This window comes from Falco naumanni, chromosome 4 (assembly GCF_017639655.2).
Source record: "Falco naumanni isolate bFalNau1 chromosome 4, bFalNau1.pat, whole genome shotgun sequence".
Taxonomy (NCBI): Eukaryota; Metazoa; Chordata; class Aves; order Falconiformes; family Falconidae; genus Falco; species Falco naumanni.
Genome location: NC_054057.1, coordinates 16,867,195 through 16,883,322, shown reverse-complemented (window position 1 = coordinate 16,883,322; position 16,128 = coordinate 16,867,195). Strand labels below are relative to the sequence as shown.

The following is a 16,128-nucleotide window of genomic DNA, read 5'->3' as shown; positions in this document are numbered from 1 at the left end:
TTTCCTGTCAGTTGCAGATGACAATAAAATACATAGAAATTTTTCCTGGTTCTAAAAGAGAGTGGATGCTCTCCTGTCTTGAGGCTAAGAAAAATTAAACATCTTAGCCATGCTGCTTGCTTTCTTTCATGCTGTTATTTGCTGAATTATACCTCTGATGCATGTGTGCTTGGCTTTTCGTTATATACTCCGTGGGGATGTTTCTTATTGAAGAATTGGATAATTTCACCACTGACCAGATGCTCTGTTCAAGTGAAAGCACCCACCTATCTAATATGCAAAAAGATATTTTTTCACTGCTACACACTTTCCATTTAGTGTAGGAAATGCGCTTCCATGGCACTGGAAATGCAAAGTCATTGTCCAGGAAGGCAGGTGAAACAGGTGTGTACATTAGCAATGGCAACGGCCTACTTAGGCTGGAATTCTCTCTCCTGTGCCGTGAGTGACTGTGCAAGATCTTTTCTTTTCCTGTTGGGAATAGGGATGGAAGAGCTTGTAGAACTTACGCATTTGTGGACAGGTGTGATTAACCCTGTAGAAGATAGCTTGCCAGAAAAGTACCAGAGCAGGCAGCCTCAGTGGTGTACTGCCCTGAGTAAGAAATCCAGCAGGCTGTTTCTCATCTGACATTACAGCTTGGAGGTGTTTCAGACACTGACCTTCTTGCTTATGATGAATGGGAAGTGATAGGTCTTCAGCTTAATGGAACAGTGCTTTGTTTGGCATATTTTTTATTCCATGGTCAATACGTTTCCCTGAGTTAGTCCTTTGCCAGGAAATACGTAGCTGATCAGCTTGCTTCTGACAGACTTGCTTTCAGGTCTTCATTTAAGTGGCAGAGCCTCTGGAAATAGCCCTTGGCTCCATGGCCTTCTCACTTGAGAGTGTGTTATGCTCTTCCAGAAATGGATATTTGTGGGCTTCTCCTTGGCAGTATGGCAAGCAGCTTTTTGATTGTAAGAGACCCCATAATTTACTGTAGAAAAAGACTTAAGTTGAGTATGTGAGCCAAACAAGCTGTATCCTTGTCCCTGTGCTGTTCAACATCTCTTCTAGGTCTTTGGCAGGTTCTCTTGCAAATGTGAGATCCCTGTTCCAAGTCTTCTAGGGAATTACTCACTTGTATATTATTCAGAAGCTTTATGTAATCTAGATGTTAATAGGAAGCCTCACTTTACCTCATCAAGACTAGCCTCCTTTCTTTTCCCAAAATGTCAATTTAAGTCACTGTTCCTTAACATGGATTAAATGTAGGAATGGTCGTATTTTGGTAGAACCATGTGACATTTGAAAAAGCTTGTTGATGAAACCCAGTTATGATGAATGTGTATATTAACTTGCTGTAGGGCTGGAACGTTAATTTGTAGTGTTTTATATTGAAATAAGGCAGACTTTCTACTTCGTGCAGTTTGATTTGTATTTTTACATCCGGTTCATTAGCTTTTTAAATCTATAGTGTATGAGCCTATTAGCCTTACTATACATTGCTTAGTGTTTAACACTAATAACATTGTTACACTTTTTGAGACAACGTATGTTGCTTTAGGATGAGTCATCCATTAACAAACCACCACCAAAGTGGATATTATTCATTTAAATGTCAGAATTATTGTAACTGCTGTTTAAAAAGATATTTTGGAGTAAGAATGTTGTTGATGCCAGGTATGAAAAATATGAAATGGATCTCCAAGGACAGCGTTCGTTGATATTTTTTCCTATTAAAATAAGCATGCGTGCAAAGAGCTTCCCCCCATCCAACATAAAAATGGTGATGTTGCCTTCTTTCCTTAAACTGTCCAAAGGATCTGGTCCTCTGTGAAGACTGCAACTGTGCCAAATTGAGGTTTGATGCTGGCATTATTTGAAATAACCCTCAGTTTTAGAATGGTCTTAATTATTAAAGTTAAAAAAAAAGCCCCCTAAAGTTTGATGGTTGCTGAAAAGACATTAAAAATACCTCCTTTTATTTAGAAATCAAGTAACTGGAAAAACTTGGGTGAACCAGCTGAACACTTTCAGCAAAAGAAGGCTGTCAGAACTATAACACCACCACAAGTTTTTTTTAACTACAGGAACGTATTCTTAACTGTAGGAAGCTATTCTCAACATTAGGCAATTAAAGTTTAGTTTGTGTATCAGTCTACAGTGTGTTCTATCAGTATCATAATTCTTTTTTTTTTTTCTTCTCAATAATAGCAGTACAGCTCCTTGAGAAGTATTAAAATGGTACTGATTTTCTTTTTTTGGCTCTATTACCAGGTGGAAGACATTTTGAAGTGTTTAGAGGCTTTAGTAGGAAACGGTTTAAATGGAAAGTTCTGCATAAAACAAATGTACTGAAAAATAGATACTGCCTTCTGAAATCTTAGCCACGTGGAGTTAACCTCATTGAAACTACATACTGGAATTAAGAAACATTTTTGTTAAGAGGGCTTCAATAAATGTGGGACTGTGAATACAACCTGTTACTCAATGGACTTGGAACAGCGTAAGCTCATGCTTGCTGTATTGATTATCTTCAGACTCTTGAAGACAGTTCTGTGTTTACTTGCACACACACAGAAAGGCTTCATAGTAATCAATGCCTAGGTGTGGTGTTTTAAGTTCTGAGTTCTGCAGAAAGGAAGTACAGGAGTCTTTCTTCTATTATGTGTGTATCCCTCAGCAGGTGATTTCCAAAGTGCTGTATTAGCCATATTTGTCAAGTGAGGATTCCCCCCCCCCCCCTTCTTGTTCTGTATTGGCCCTTTGTAGGACATAAAACTGCTCTGAGATAATCTTGGTCAGCAAAGTATCCCTTGCGTTCTGTGCTACTTGCTTACCTTTTTGGGTTCCAGGTTGCTGTGAAATTAAAGGATTTTTCTGCAAGATGCCAGCTGAATTTTAGCCTTTTTATCTTTCTGATCAGCCTTGGAAATCACTCTGAATGAGAGGATTTGTTATAGAATGCCTGTTTGCTTCCTTGCCCCCACAGTGAATGTCAGTTCACTTCCATCCTGAGAGATCCTTGCCCATGGAATTGCTGGGTTGCAATCCTGCAGTCATGAACAGCTGCTATTTTAACCTAACCCAAAATTCAGGGAAGTAGGGGGACTTCCAACTTTCCAGGTTATCTGAGAGTTGTTGGTTGGTGTTACTTACTGCCTGAATGGCACTTCAGGAGAGGGTTTCCTTGCACATGATCAGTGGTCTGTTCTCCTTGGCCACTATAAATGCTTGTCCAATCACTGGTGTTTCCATTCCTCTGAGAGATGCTTTCCTTTTCAGCTAGCCTCAGCAGGTGGACTGTTAATGAGGAATCTGAATGAAAATAAACATACATAATAAATATGTATCTCTACACACACCTATACATACACCTTCAGGGAATATATGTATGATCCATAATTACTGTTCATTAGTCTCCGTTTTCTGTGAGTCACCCAAGGACAGTTGTCAGATAGTTCATACTACTTTAGCTTATTTTGCACTAATTTCTAGAAGCTTCATTTAGATTGTAGGATTTACTATGTTGGCTTAAGCATGGTACGGTATCTGGTGGTTTTGCTCAAAGGGCTTATACTCCAGAAGTCAGCTTAGAAATGGATAAAATAGGAAGAGAGTAACAGTGGAGCAGAAATTGAGGTCTGGAGATAAGAACTTACCACACTGTGTGATCTTTTAACATATCCATCCTGTATTCTAGTCCCAAATGTACTTGCAGTCGTGGTAGTTCCAGGCAGTGATGAGAATAAGAAAGACAACTCACCCCATGTTTAGTTTGCTAACCCTGATTCTTTTTGAGCATTAAGAAGGGGAATCAATGTTTATATTTTCATATGGGTTAATCCAGAAGGAAAAGGAGGGAGAAGGGTGGAGAAAGCTGGGCTGAAATCAGCTGACCCTGCCGCTTTGAGCCCTTGTGGACTGTGGCTGTGTTACAGACAAATCAAAGACAATCAACGCAAAATACACATGCACTGCTGCTTTGCAACGTAGCGGGTGTGCTCCCTCTTGATAGGGGGAGAAGTGTCTTAAACCTGTTTCATTTTGTTGGACAATTGCATATACTCTCAAATAAAGAAGCAGAAAACGCAGAAGCATAAGATGCAAATTATTTTTATAATTTGAGTAGAGAATTTTCACCAAAGGTGCAAATATTACTTGAAACATGTCTTTAAAAGTACAAGATAAAAACAGTACAGTAACATCAAATCACTTTCGCTTTGTTTTACACTTTTGAATTTAGGATTAAGAGATAAGAAACGTGTGGACTAAAACATGAAACTGTCATTGCAAACTACACAATTATAGGCAACATTAGTTCTTAGCGTTCTTAATAAAGTCTTGGTTTAAATGGTTTCAGAAAAGAATGCACAGTTGAACAGAAGTGACAACAGTAATGAAAACACAATTTTTCTGAAACTATTACGCTACAACTCCAAAAAATTACAGCATCCCAAACCGGTCTTGTTTTGTGACACAAATTATGTATGATACACATGAACTGTTTGTGTTCTGGGATGTTCTCAGTAATTTGCGTAATATAAAATAATTAGTGCAATTTTCCCTATTTAGGCGTAAAACCGGGAACAAATTAAAGTACAATGTAAATATTGGTTGATAGAAACCTATATTAAAAACTGAAAATAAGATTAATGTCGTCATGCTCATAATAACGTAACTTTAAAACTCACTGTGGTAGTGCATCACTCGCCAGTTGAAACTGGATGAGCCAGGGTCTCACATGTATGTTCTTTTAAGTATTTGTGAAAAATGAGTGCCAGCAGAGGAAAGAAATACATGAGTGCTTTGAAAGATTACTGTGTGAGCATGAATGTGGTACACGAGTCAAATATATGAACTACCAGGTGAATAGAAACCAACATTAATCAGTGGTGAGATACAGACATCCAAATTCTTTTAAGCGTATTCTTGCCACTCATGGAACTGCTTGTTTTTCTCCACACCCAGGGTTTGGTCTTACCTAATATAAGCTATCCAAACCTTGTATTAAGTAAAACACTTAATTTATTTATTGTATAGTTGTCATATTTTCTGCGTTCTTCACAAATAAGTGTGAATTGAATTGATCTCCGTAGCATGCCTGTGAAAATAAGTCGTAGAATTATTAATCTTTTATACCCCTGAAACTGTGCTGTATAGGAATTGAGGCTAGAGTTGTTGGAAGTGCATATTCGGTTTTAGGAATCAGCTTCAAATACTACTGACTAAATTTCTGGGTGAATGTAATGTTCAGTATACGATTCCGAAGGAATTCTCATGCTCAAGAGCATCTCCAGATTTTAAAGTATGCGTGCTGGTGCAGCGATCTTCGTTCTCTTCAGTCCATATAAGAATTACAGCGTGCTTCCTCTTCGCGTGAGTCCTGTATTTGCACCTGACTGATGTGCCACACCTCAGGGACTGAGATGTGCTATCCTAATAGTTGAACACCTTGCACCAGCTTCTTCCTTGTAAGCATAGTTCACTCCTGATTTTTTTTTTTCCTTGTCCCTCCTAATCCTGTTCTTTCCTGGCATGAGTATTGGTATGGAGAGGTCTGCTTAGCATCTCAGTCCGCAGAGACAGCACACTCACTTTCCTGGGTAGAAAGTTCTGTCCACGTGTAATGTCTCTGGCATGTAGGAGGAATGTTTTAATGAAGCAGGCGTGATACAGGTGAGATTTCTGGGGAAGTTCTCTAACCATATCCACCAAGTTTCTGATGTAGGCATGTAAAGTAAGGAAAAGAAGGTATTATGAAGACATTTTGCTATTTTGTTCAGTTTGTGCAGCAGTTTCAGATTGAATGATTTTCTCGGTGCCTCAGGGGCAGTGATTTTTGGTGTTGGAGTAACTGAGGTGGACCGATCAGTTCAGAATGAATGTCAGTCACCGGGGCTGAACATGGCAGAATTCATCTGTCAGTTTCCTTTAAAGTGGGCTTTCTAGCAAAGGCTTTTCTGCTCTGTTAAGTCGCTTATAACTTGAATTGTTTTCTAAGCTGGTTTAAAACAACTTGAAAACTTTGTCCATTCAGGTTCTGCCATAAAAAAAAAAATAATAAAAGAAGAAACAAGGCTTATTTGGGTTTAGTGTTGTATTTGATAGTAAAATATATTTTATTTCTGAAACTTATTTCAAAAAACTTCATTGAATTGTGTTGGAATAACTGAATGTGTTTACTGGTACTAAGTGTCTGCCCAGTGTTTTTGTCAAAGGCATTTTAGATTAAGTTAATAAATCATGAACTGCAGTGGTTTAAGAGACTGGTATGTGTTTCTTCTGCTGTTCCTATCCCCCCTCCTCTCTCTCCTGCATGCAGGTAATTACCATCAGACAGATGTGTTGAGCAACACAAGAAGGTAATCTCCCAGTGCTTTCCTGAGTTTTATTTGTGAGGTTTCTCTGGCAGGCAAGGTGTGCTTGCAGAAGCACTAGGAATATAGACAAGCTTGTAATAACAGAGAGGGTTTTTTAGAATGGGGGATTACTTGTTTTCAGATACAATTGGGTTTTTTCTTGGAAAATGGACACAAGGCGGCTGGAATTGTTGGTGAATGTTTTTGTCTAAACTAAGATCCCTACAGCTTTTCATAGTTTGGTCTTGTAAAGTTTTTTGGCAGAGCTGTGGCAAATAGCAGTGTGATCAGTTTCTTAACTTGTGTAGCAAAGCTGATAAGTGATGCTAACAGTTAAACCAAAACAACTAGGCATTAGCTGGCACAATTTATGCAATGAGCAGAACTTGATACAAGTTATTACACTAACATAATTTTATTTAGTCTGGTTACATCCATCCTAGAGGATTTACCGGTGTAACTATGTAAAAATAAGGCCGACTTACTTACAAAGAGGCACCTTGTCTGAAGCAGTTTTCACTGGAGCAGGTGCTGCTACTTTGTTGCTCCCAAATGTTTTTCCAATTCAAGCAGGCAACCTGAAGGCTTCTCTACTAAGTGACTATTAGTCACCTGATGAAAAAACACCTTTGTGCTTTATCCAGATACTTGAGTCTGAAGAACAGTTCTTTGCTTGTCTTACAGGAGGTTTTTGTTCAGTTTTTTCAATTAAAATCCAAAGAGCAGTTTTTCAAACATGGAAGTAAGAACGTTTAGAACATTGATAGAATTAAGGTAACACCACCAATGTTTCCTGTATTCTGTTATTATGTCAAGGTGTGTGTATACCATATATCAAATTGCTTTAGATGACCTAGTGATTTAACATGTAAAGGGAATTTTCAGAGATTCTCAAACTTCAACTACTTTTCCGAACATTTGGTTCATGTTTTACAGAAGCAGAGTGGTGAAAAGTGCATATGAAAAGATGTTATTCTGGACTGTTTGTTAGCTGTAGCAGTAATCTCATGATAGCTGGAAAGATGATGAGATTCCTTACTGAGCTACTGAGATTCAGTCTATACAGAGGACTTTATCGGAATCATTGTCTTAAAATTCACCTTTGTCATCTCAGAGGTGCTAATTCAGATTGTGAAGCACTGGTAACTTCCTCTCCTGCCCCCCAACAGGTACCATTTTAAAAGTAAGCTGTCAGTTGTATCAAACACTAATGAGGCCTGACCCAAGGATAAATAAGTAGATTTTGCTAAGACTTACCTGAGAGCTACAGAAGATTCAGGAAAAATCCCAGTTTCAGAGACTAACAAACGGTAGAATGTATATTCAAATAAAGAATTAAGTGTGACTTGTGCAACATCTGCCCGCTAGGAGTGGGAACAGAATTTGGTTATTGAGCACTTTCTCTGTCCGTTGCAAATACTGTGCTAAAGAACTGTTCAGAAACAATTAGGTTTTGTGTCTTGGGTGCTGATGGGGATTCCAGAAATTGCTTGCTGTAATCTATTAATTTATTTGTAACTTGTGTAGGTGCATTAGCTTTTTTTTTTCTATCAGCACTTCCTTGAGATTATTTCCCACCCCACCCCAGTGTTGGTGAGATAGGTCATCTGTTCCACTAGGTTGCCTTTGAACTTGTCCTTCCTTGAATTAATTTTCCTTGAGTATTGCCCTCCTCCCTTCAGCCTATACTTAGGCTTTCAGAAGCTGTACTGTTTAAGCTGCCCAGAGTAATTTTCTTCCCTATCTCCACTAACTTGTTTGTATCCCAAGCCATCCATTGGATTGTGCTAGTGTGGTGTTCATATGGCCCTGCTGTGGAGCAGACCAAGGAACTTGCTTGTTGAAACTCTTCTCCTTGGCCAGTTTATTTTATTTGCTGTTTAGCCAGTCCCTGTTGCGATTTTACTACTCAGCTGTGCTTGAGTGAGGGAGATTGGGTAGGAGTAAGTGGGAGTTGCCGGTTATATGAAAAGCTGAGTAAGTACTTGAGCTTATCCTGTCCACTTACCATATGCTGAGCTGAAGCAGCTGTCAGTTCCTAATTCATAGCTGCTTGTTTATTATCCTGCAAAACCAAAAGGGTGACAGTACTTTTTTCTTTTTTAATTCCCAAATGATCTGCATCATCTGCTGCAGATTCTGATAGATATGTGAAGCTTTTGAATTAGTTGAGATTCAGGTGTAGCGCTTTTGTTTCTTTCAGAAGAAAATTGTAATCCCCATCATCTTACTCTAGATGCATTGCTCAGTAAGATACTCTTAACTGTATGCAGTTAGAGATTTGAGGGATAAAAGATGTTTGTATAACAGTACCCCTTTCAAAGTTTACTAACGTTTAATTTGTGATGCATGTTGTATCAGAAAATAGTTAGGAATTTTTTAGGGAAGTGTTTTGGGAAAAGTGTTTAAGAAAAAAAAGTGAAACTAAGTTCAAGAGTTTGTCTTACTTATATGTTTCTGTACCAGTTTGGAAACTCCCTTTTTTCACAGGGAAAATTTTGTTCTGAAATTTTTGTCAGAAGACCTATAAAAGTAGAAAAAACCTGAACTGGACTAGTAAAGACATGCTACCAGATACAAATTGAGCAGTTTTTTGTATTTTTAGACCAGTGCTTGTATGCTTTATTAAACAGTTAAACATGCTTTGATTAAACTCTTCTTTTGTTTCTCAACACAAGTACCGGTCCAGTATTGCTCTCAGGACATCTTTCTTCTCCCATATAGTGTTGTCCTGTTGTTTGGTCATCCCATGGTGTACAGCCTTGTAGATACTAGCAGGGAGAGCATCAAGGTGGTAGAGCAAATGAGCATTCCAAAGTAATTGTGATATGATGGAAAGATTTCAAATGTTTCAGTCAGAAGAGGGGAAGAACTCAACCACAGGAATTAATTCCTGGGTGAGCAAACTGATTCTGCAAAAGACTGGGTAATTTCTTTGCTTGCGTACCGTACTCTTTCTGGTGTTGAGCTGTTCACAATGCTGAACTTAAAGCCTTGTAACTGGAAAAAAACTTTCTTCAAAAAAAGACTCCTAGGGCCTCCTCCTAACTACAAACTGTTGGAAAACCTTAAATTTAACTTATGAAGATGTCATCTGTTAATGGTCTGCAGGAAGCGAGGCATTTGTTTCCTTTGTCTCCATGCCCAGACTTACTGAACTTCAGTTTAAAAAAAGAAAACAAAACCACCAAACCAACAATATCCACAAATACACTGTAAAACTCAGAGGTGCTTCAGCTGCTGTAATTTACTTCCATATCAAGTCTGTGTGTTATGTTCAGGGGATTCTTGCTAGCTTCCTGAAGTGGAACTTGGGCTTGCAGGTCGTTCTGTGAGTCTGCCTAACAAGAGTACTTGAAGGATAAGAATAAATAAAGGTTATTAATAAAAACTAACACAGATAAAGGTCTTGTGAGGATTGTTCTCCTTCAGATGCTTTTCTCTTCTGAGTCTTAACTGAGGGGGGTGCCCAGTTGGATTCAGTAGGCTGAGTAAATTGCTCATTTAAGAAAAAAATGGTTTGATGAGGCTCTGAATTTTAGTTACCTGCTGAGCACTTGAAGATGTTAAATGCAGTGGAGTTCTATCCCCTTAGAATCATTTATAGTGTTCTTGCCATTAGAAATGCAGTACTTGAACTTCTGTGTACTTGGTCAAAGGTTTATTTGTTCTGTGGGTAAGGTTAAGAACATGCACTGTTCAGTGGAAGGCATCACTCAGGAGAGGTACTTATAAGTAGAAGTTTGTCATCACAGCTTGGTATGAGAAGGTAAGCAACAACAACAAAACAGCTTATCAAAATGTGTGCTCTGTCAGATGTGTCAGTTTTGAGTCTGTAGGCAGTACTGTCTGAAATGAGAATATTGTAGAGCTGTTACTGCTTTTGTGGAGGACAGTCAAGCCTTACAAAAGCAGGAGTTCTTTGGAGAAGTTATTTGATGCCGTGTGTGTGACTGTTACTGTTACGTACCTTGTTAGCATAGTAAAAGACTTTCTCCTGAATTGAGAAACAGCAGATTGAGTTCTGTCATTTTTTTCATTAGTCTCTAAAGAAACAGTGACTTGTTAAACAGAATTGGTAAGCACACCTACAAAGAGATAGGAAAGGGAAAGGTTGAACAATATTTTCCTCCTCAGCCGGTATAGACTTTTGACTTTTATACAACATAAAAGAGAAGATAGTTACTTCGCACTTCATTTTGGTGTGCATATGTCATCATGCAGTTCAGGAGGAGAAACATTAGTGAAATAGAAGTGAATGTGCTATTTATAGAGATAACTTCTTAATTTTGGGGAATATTAATTACAGGGGAAAGTGGTGGTTGTTGTTGAGATTGGGGAAGGTGGGAAATGCTGTGTGCTTGGACCAGGTCAAATAGATTTTAAAATCTATTTAAATAGTAGTCTGTCCATCTTCCTTCTCTCTTTAAAGTAATAAATTGTTATTCCTTAGATAAAGGATTTTCTTCTGTTCTTCAGGATTCATTACTGAATGATGTTAAGGTGCTGGAAAATCTGTTATGTAGTCCATGCTGTTTTCCAATTTTTAAAACGATACTTTAAGGCAGACTAAAGATGACAATACCTAATTATTCAGCAAAGGCAACTTCAACCCCTTTTAATCTCTATTTTATAGTGTACATGAGTGTACTGTGAATACTTGAAATCCAAACATTTTTCTATCTCTTTATGTTCTTGGCCTGTGTGCGTCAGTTTTTAATACTGGATTTCTGTAAGTTTATTCCCTTGGCAGAACAGTGTGATGTATAGTAATGCAAAGTGCTTTTTTCACTGCCTTAATAGTGGTGTTTGGGTGCTTATGTAACTGAACAATAATACAGGACTTGTAGAAACTGTTAATTGGGGTGTGTGTTGCCTTTAGTGTCACAGGATCACTGTAGTCTTAGTATTTTATCAGGTTGCAAAGAAATGTGTAGTATGAACTTTGTAGGAATTTACTGTGTTGTGACTTGACACAAAGGGTTAGGTTTGACTAAAACTATTAACTACTGTGATAAGAACAAAAAACTTCTATGAACTGTTGTTTATATAATTTTAAACATCTAAAAATAGTTCTTTGACAATACAAAAAATATGTTCTAACCTTTAAAAATTAGGTGTTCTGGTAACCTCTTGGCTACTTCAGATTTTGTTTCCATTCACTTTTCCTGAGCATGTACTGTGTATTGACAGTGGTTATTTTCATACTAGAAGTCTTTCTTAAATGTCGGAGTATTTTGGGAGGGACAAATGAGGTTATGAATTGAACATCCAGACAGCTGTTTGTGCCACCTAGTTTAGAATGGTACCCCTGTGCCAAATTTTATCTTTGCAAGGTTTCTCTCCCCAAAATTCTGCTCTGACCAGGGCGTTCTCCCTTTTAGGACCTGTACAAGTTTGTGTGCCAGGAGAGTGTGTTCTGTGTGTAAAACAGGATATTTCCCTCTTGCTTTTCGTAGCTGGTCAGGCATTCATTAACTTTTTGGAAGGACTCGTTTCCTTTACTGTCTGGATGGAGTAGTAGTAGGCAGTGATTTTTTTCTTTCCTTTCTGGCTGCCATTGGCAATTATGACAGATGGTGTTGGAGATACACTTGTAGAAGTGTGTTACATACAGCATTTCTCTACAGTATCCTTGAGCTAAGGCTGACAAAATCGGTTAGATGTTCCTATATTGTACTGCAGGCACCAAATATGTCCAGATATCACTTCAGTGTTTTTATGCTAAGCAGCCACAAAGGTGTGTGAGAGCTGTTGTTCGGCATGGAGGTGTTGAGATCTAATAAATGCACAAGTATGCAAACACAGCAGAAATAATTCCCTGCACTATAAATAGATTGGAGACTGTAAACCATGAAATGTTTAAGAGTGGAGCCACTAAAGAGTTTGATTTGTCAAGAAGTCTTAGCTTTTTGTAGACCACTCAGCCTTAATTGCTTTTCCCTTACAGTTTTTATTTTTTTCTGTGGTTAGTAAAAATCTGTGTCTTCTGCCTGATGCCTCCATTTCAGCTGTGCTGTAGAAGTTAGGGAGGACATTCTACCATCTATCCTGTTGGCCTCACTCTGCAAGAGTTGAGGCAAGACCCTTGTTCCTGAGTGCTCATTTGCTGTAGATTTTTTTCCTTTCAAGAAGGAAGTGTTCTACTGAACTGATTATCTCTGTGTAGTTAACCTGTCTTATCATATTACCTGATTGATTATTGAAGATGCCTAAAGATTCGGCCAAGCTTCACCGGGTACTTGGAGTTCTAGGCTCATAGCACCATCTGGATCTGGTGACCTGTTCTTTGATTTGATAGCGATAGAGTTCATCCCTTCAAAAAAAAAAAGGGGCTTGCTTGGTAACCCTAATATTTGCAACAAAGTGAAATCCAGACACTATTTTCATATTACTTTATTTTTTTAGAGTTGCCTTAGTTTCTACCCAAGATTTTAATGAAATTTGGCAACCATATGCCAGTGAAACCAGTAGGTTAGCTGTTAGCATTTTCCCCCGATCCTTTTGCTTGGGATTTGGGGCATCTTTGCCTGTTAAGTGAGAATAATTCAGTCATTTACCTTGCACAGAAGTAACTGCCCTACTACTTGCATGGCTGTCATGGAAGCTTTTGGAGAGAGAACGTTTTTGTATGATAGTTTATTAGTAATGTGTCTAAGAAGTTCTTGGGAGCTTCTTTCAGGTGATACAGTCCAGGAAGCCCCGCTGTGGAACACCTATAGGGATGAGTGCTCTTGAAAAGGAGGTTGCCAATGAGTGGAGTTCAGATTTTGTCCTTGCTTTCCCTGTTGAGGTTCTTGGCGCTTTGAGACTGAGAAATACATCTTACGGTCTTGGCTCCTCATGAGAATACTGGGAGCCACAAAGTAAATAAATCATGTAGGGCTACTGTGCAAGATTTTAACATTTATTTTCTTAGGGAAAAAAGACCCCAAAACTTCCAGGGCTGATTAATTGTGGCACATACATTAAGGTGAAAATTCATCCTGAGAAATTTCATGTAATAACAAATAACTCTTGGTTTGGTAAATAATTTGAAACTCCATGCTTTATTTGGGAACATAGGTGTTATAGGATGCAGGTCTCAAAATTCTATGCAAACAGCTACTAGAGTATTGTTATACTAAACATGTTTCCAGTTAAGCACAAAAAGTAGAATTATAAAATGAAACCATTTACTCTGTCAAATTGGAAACCACTCAGAATTGTTCATTTTGGGAAAAATGTTTTAACTTTTCATGGTGAAATGAGAGTTCAGGGTCTTTCAGTTTTTTCAGAATGTTTCAGAACATTCAGGATTTTCTCAAGTTATATGTTTGGAAATAGGTGTTGTGAAAGATGCTTATGTCACTTTGAAAACCTTGACGTACATCTGATGCTGTTTAACTGTTTAAAATCTGATAGTATTTTGCATTGATTTAGGTTCCTCTAAAGAAGGAGGAGCTGGAGCTGTGGATGAAGATGATTTTATTAAGGCATTTACAGATGTTCCTACTGTACAGGTAAGATGCTGTGTTACACCTGTGTTTTCAGAAATACGCTATTTGCAATACTATGTGTTGGCCTATTTTTAAAATTTAAGTAATTTTACAGTCTTCTAAGCAAGTGTTATTACTCTTCCTTCCTTCTGAAATTACAGTCTTCATGGAAAGCTCTTTACTTTTTCCAGCTAGTTACCAAAACCCCCGCCTTTTCTTCACTGTGCTACTAATTACTATCACACTGTGTTTCAGCTAAAATCCATTACTGCTTTTTTTAATCTTTTCCAGGAAGCTACTGAATGTAATTGTATGTTTTAATAATAATAATATTTCCATAACGTTCGAAAAGTTGGGACTGCAATTTCGGGGATAATCAAGTAATAATAATACTACAGGCAAATAATTTAAAAAGCAAGAATTGTTTTTTCAAATGTGTCTGAATTGTAATGATACGTGTCTAGCATACTTGTCCTTATCTGTAGCAGTACTTCAAAAAACAAAATCTAGTGCCCTCTTTGAATACTAATGAACCTGTTGGATTCTGAATTCTTAGTTGAAAGATCGGATTTTGATTTCTATTCTTTAAGTGTTGGAATTGCACATATTTGGTACCCTAACACAGCTGAGTCATTTAACATGGTTGTTTCTCCCTGGACCTAGTTTGAATAAGTTTTCCTTGAGCAGCTGAGGTATGAAAGACAACCAAAAACTCAGTAAACCATAGTTCCCAAATACCAGGATTTTGTATGACTCCCTTTGCTTGATACATACTTTTGTTCTGTTTTTATTTCCCAAGATGATAATGCAGTTATTTGTTAGATCTCCTTCTGTAGGCAGGAATACTGTCTGCTTTTATGAAGGAACACTCTAGCTCCCTGATCCCTGTCACATCAAGAAATACCTGTCTTATCCTGTAAGAGCTTTGTGTTTCTTTGCCTTTCCAAACTGTGTTAAAATTCTTCAGAGGGCAAAAACACGGAGCTTTTAATACTCTTTATCCCCCTTATGTTGAACAGAGCCATGTTCCACAGCACAGAAAATGTGCTGCCTGTAACAAGTTGAGTGCCTTAGTATTTGCACTCCCAAGCAGAGTTCTCTAATCCCTCACGTTGGTTAGTAACATTGCAAGAACAGCAGTGGGGTACCTGTATGTCATTGAACAGCACATGTGATCTTTTGTCTGACTGCTGGATGACCAAGGAAGGTAGCTCATTCTTAAACTGCAAGAGGTGGAGGAGAAACATACACTTATCTTCACTAATCTTATCCAAGTTGAGGTGACGATGCAGGGGAGACATGTGTAACTGACCCCAGAGTAACCTGTTCATTGCATGGGTGAGAATGTAAGAAAGACCTGCTGACCGGGGGGGGGGGGGGGGGGGGGGGAATAAATAATTGCATTTTTTAAAGTATCCTTAGATCTAATGACTTCCTGCTGTCCAACTTCATGCTTCTGGTTGTGGACAATCTTTGATCCTTCAAAAAAAAGGCAGCTCCCACATTCTGAGACCCTGTTAATTGCTAAGAGAGAAGTTTCTGTACTAGACCCTGTGAAGGAAGAGTGTGTATGACCTGTAATTTGCAAAGTTACTCTAAAAGCAAAGGAAACTTGTTAGAATGGAGAGAGGGAGTTCTTCATACATTATTTGGCCTATTCCTGTGTCTTTCTGTTTTCATTACATTTGTGGATTCCAGTAGTGGCTTCATTGAAAGTAAGGAAGGGATCTCTATTATGGAAAAACGGATCCAATTTTGAAGCAAGTTCAAGTGCATCTGGATTAATCAAGTAAATAGAGGTTACTGATGGGTGTGTGTGTGTGTAACTCATTTTAAAAGCCTCCAATAGTAGATTTGCCTTTTGAGTAACCAGTTCCAATGACTGCTCATCATGAATTTTTTAGGAATCTCGTATTGTTTACTCATATCTAGTTTGTAATCTCCATTTTGGAAGTGCTCTTCATCTATATAGTTGTTACTTCTATTTGTGTTTGAGCTTTTAAGTTTTCTGTGTTTGATGTTGCACTTATTATAATGATGTGTGTGTGCGTGTTGCCCTCTAATGGATAACAGCAGTCTATGAAGAAGATGGGTGATACTGAGATACTATTTCATGAATCTGTGTGCCAAAAAGAGAAGTTCTGGGGTGAGAGGATTGTGCCTTCATATTTAAGTTTACAACTATAATGTTTTTACAACTGTTTATTTGCTTTTGATTAAATTGAAGAAAATGCTGTGTTCAGCTTTTTAGTAGTAACTCCCATTAATGGCTAAAATTTGTTTCAAAACAGATGTAGGTGTTT

At 38.0% G+C, this 16,128-nt stretch overlaps 1 protein-coding gene across 31 annotated transcripts in view; it reads left to right on the top strand.

Moving 5' to 3' along the window:
- Positions 1 to 16,128, top strand: part of CLASP2 (cytoplasmic linker associated protein 2) — a 146,045-nt gene that overhangs the window by 58,996 nt on the left and 70,921 nt on the right. For all 31 annotated transcript variants that reach the window (XM_040593169.1, XM_040593199.1, XM_040593188.1 and 28 more), the window contains one exon: positions 13,770 to 13,849. In XM_040593169.1, coding sequence (XP_040449103.1) covers positions 13,770 to 13,849 — 80 coding nt within the window. The remainder of the gene's footprint in view (positions 1 to 13,769; positions 13,850 to 16,128) is intronic.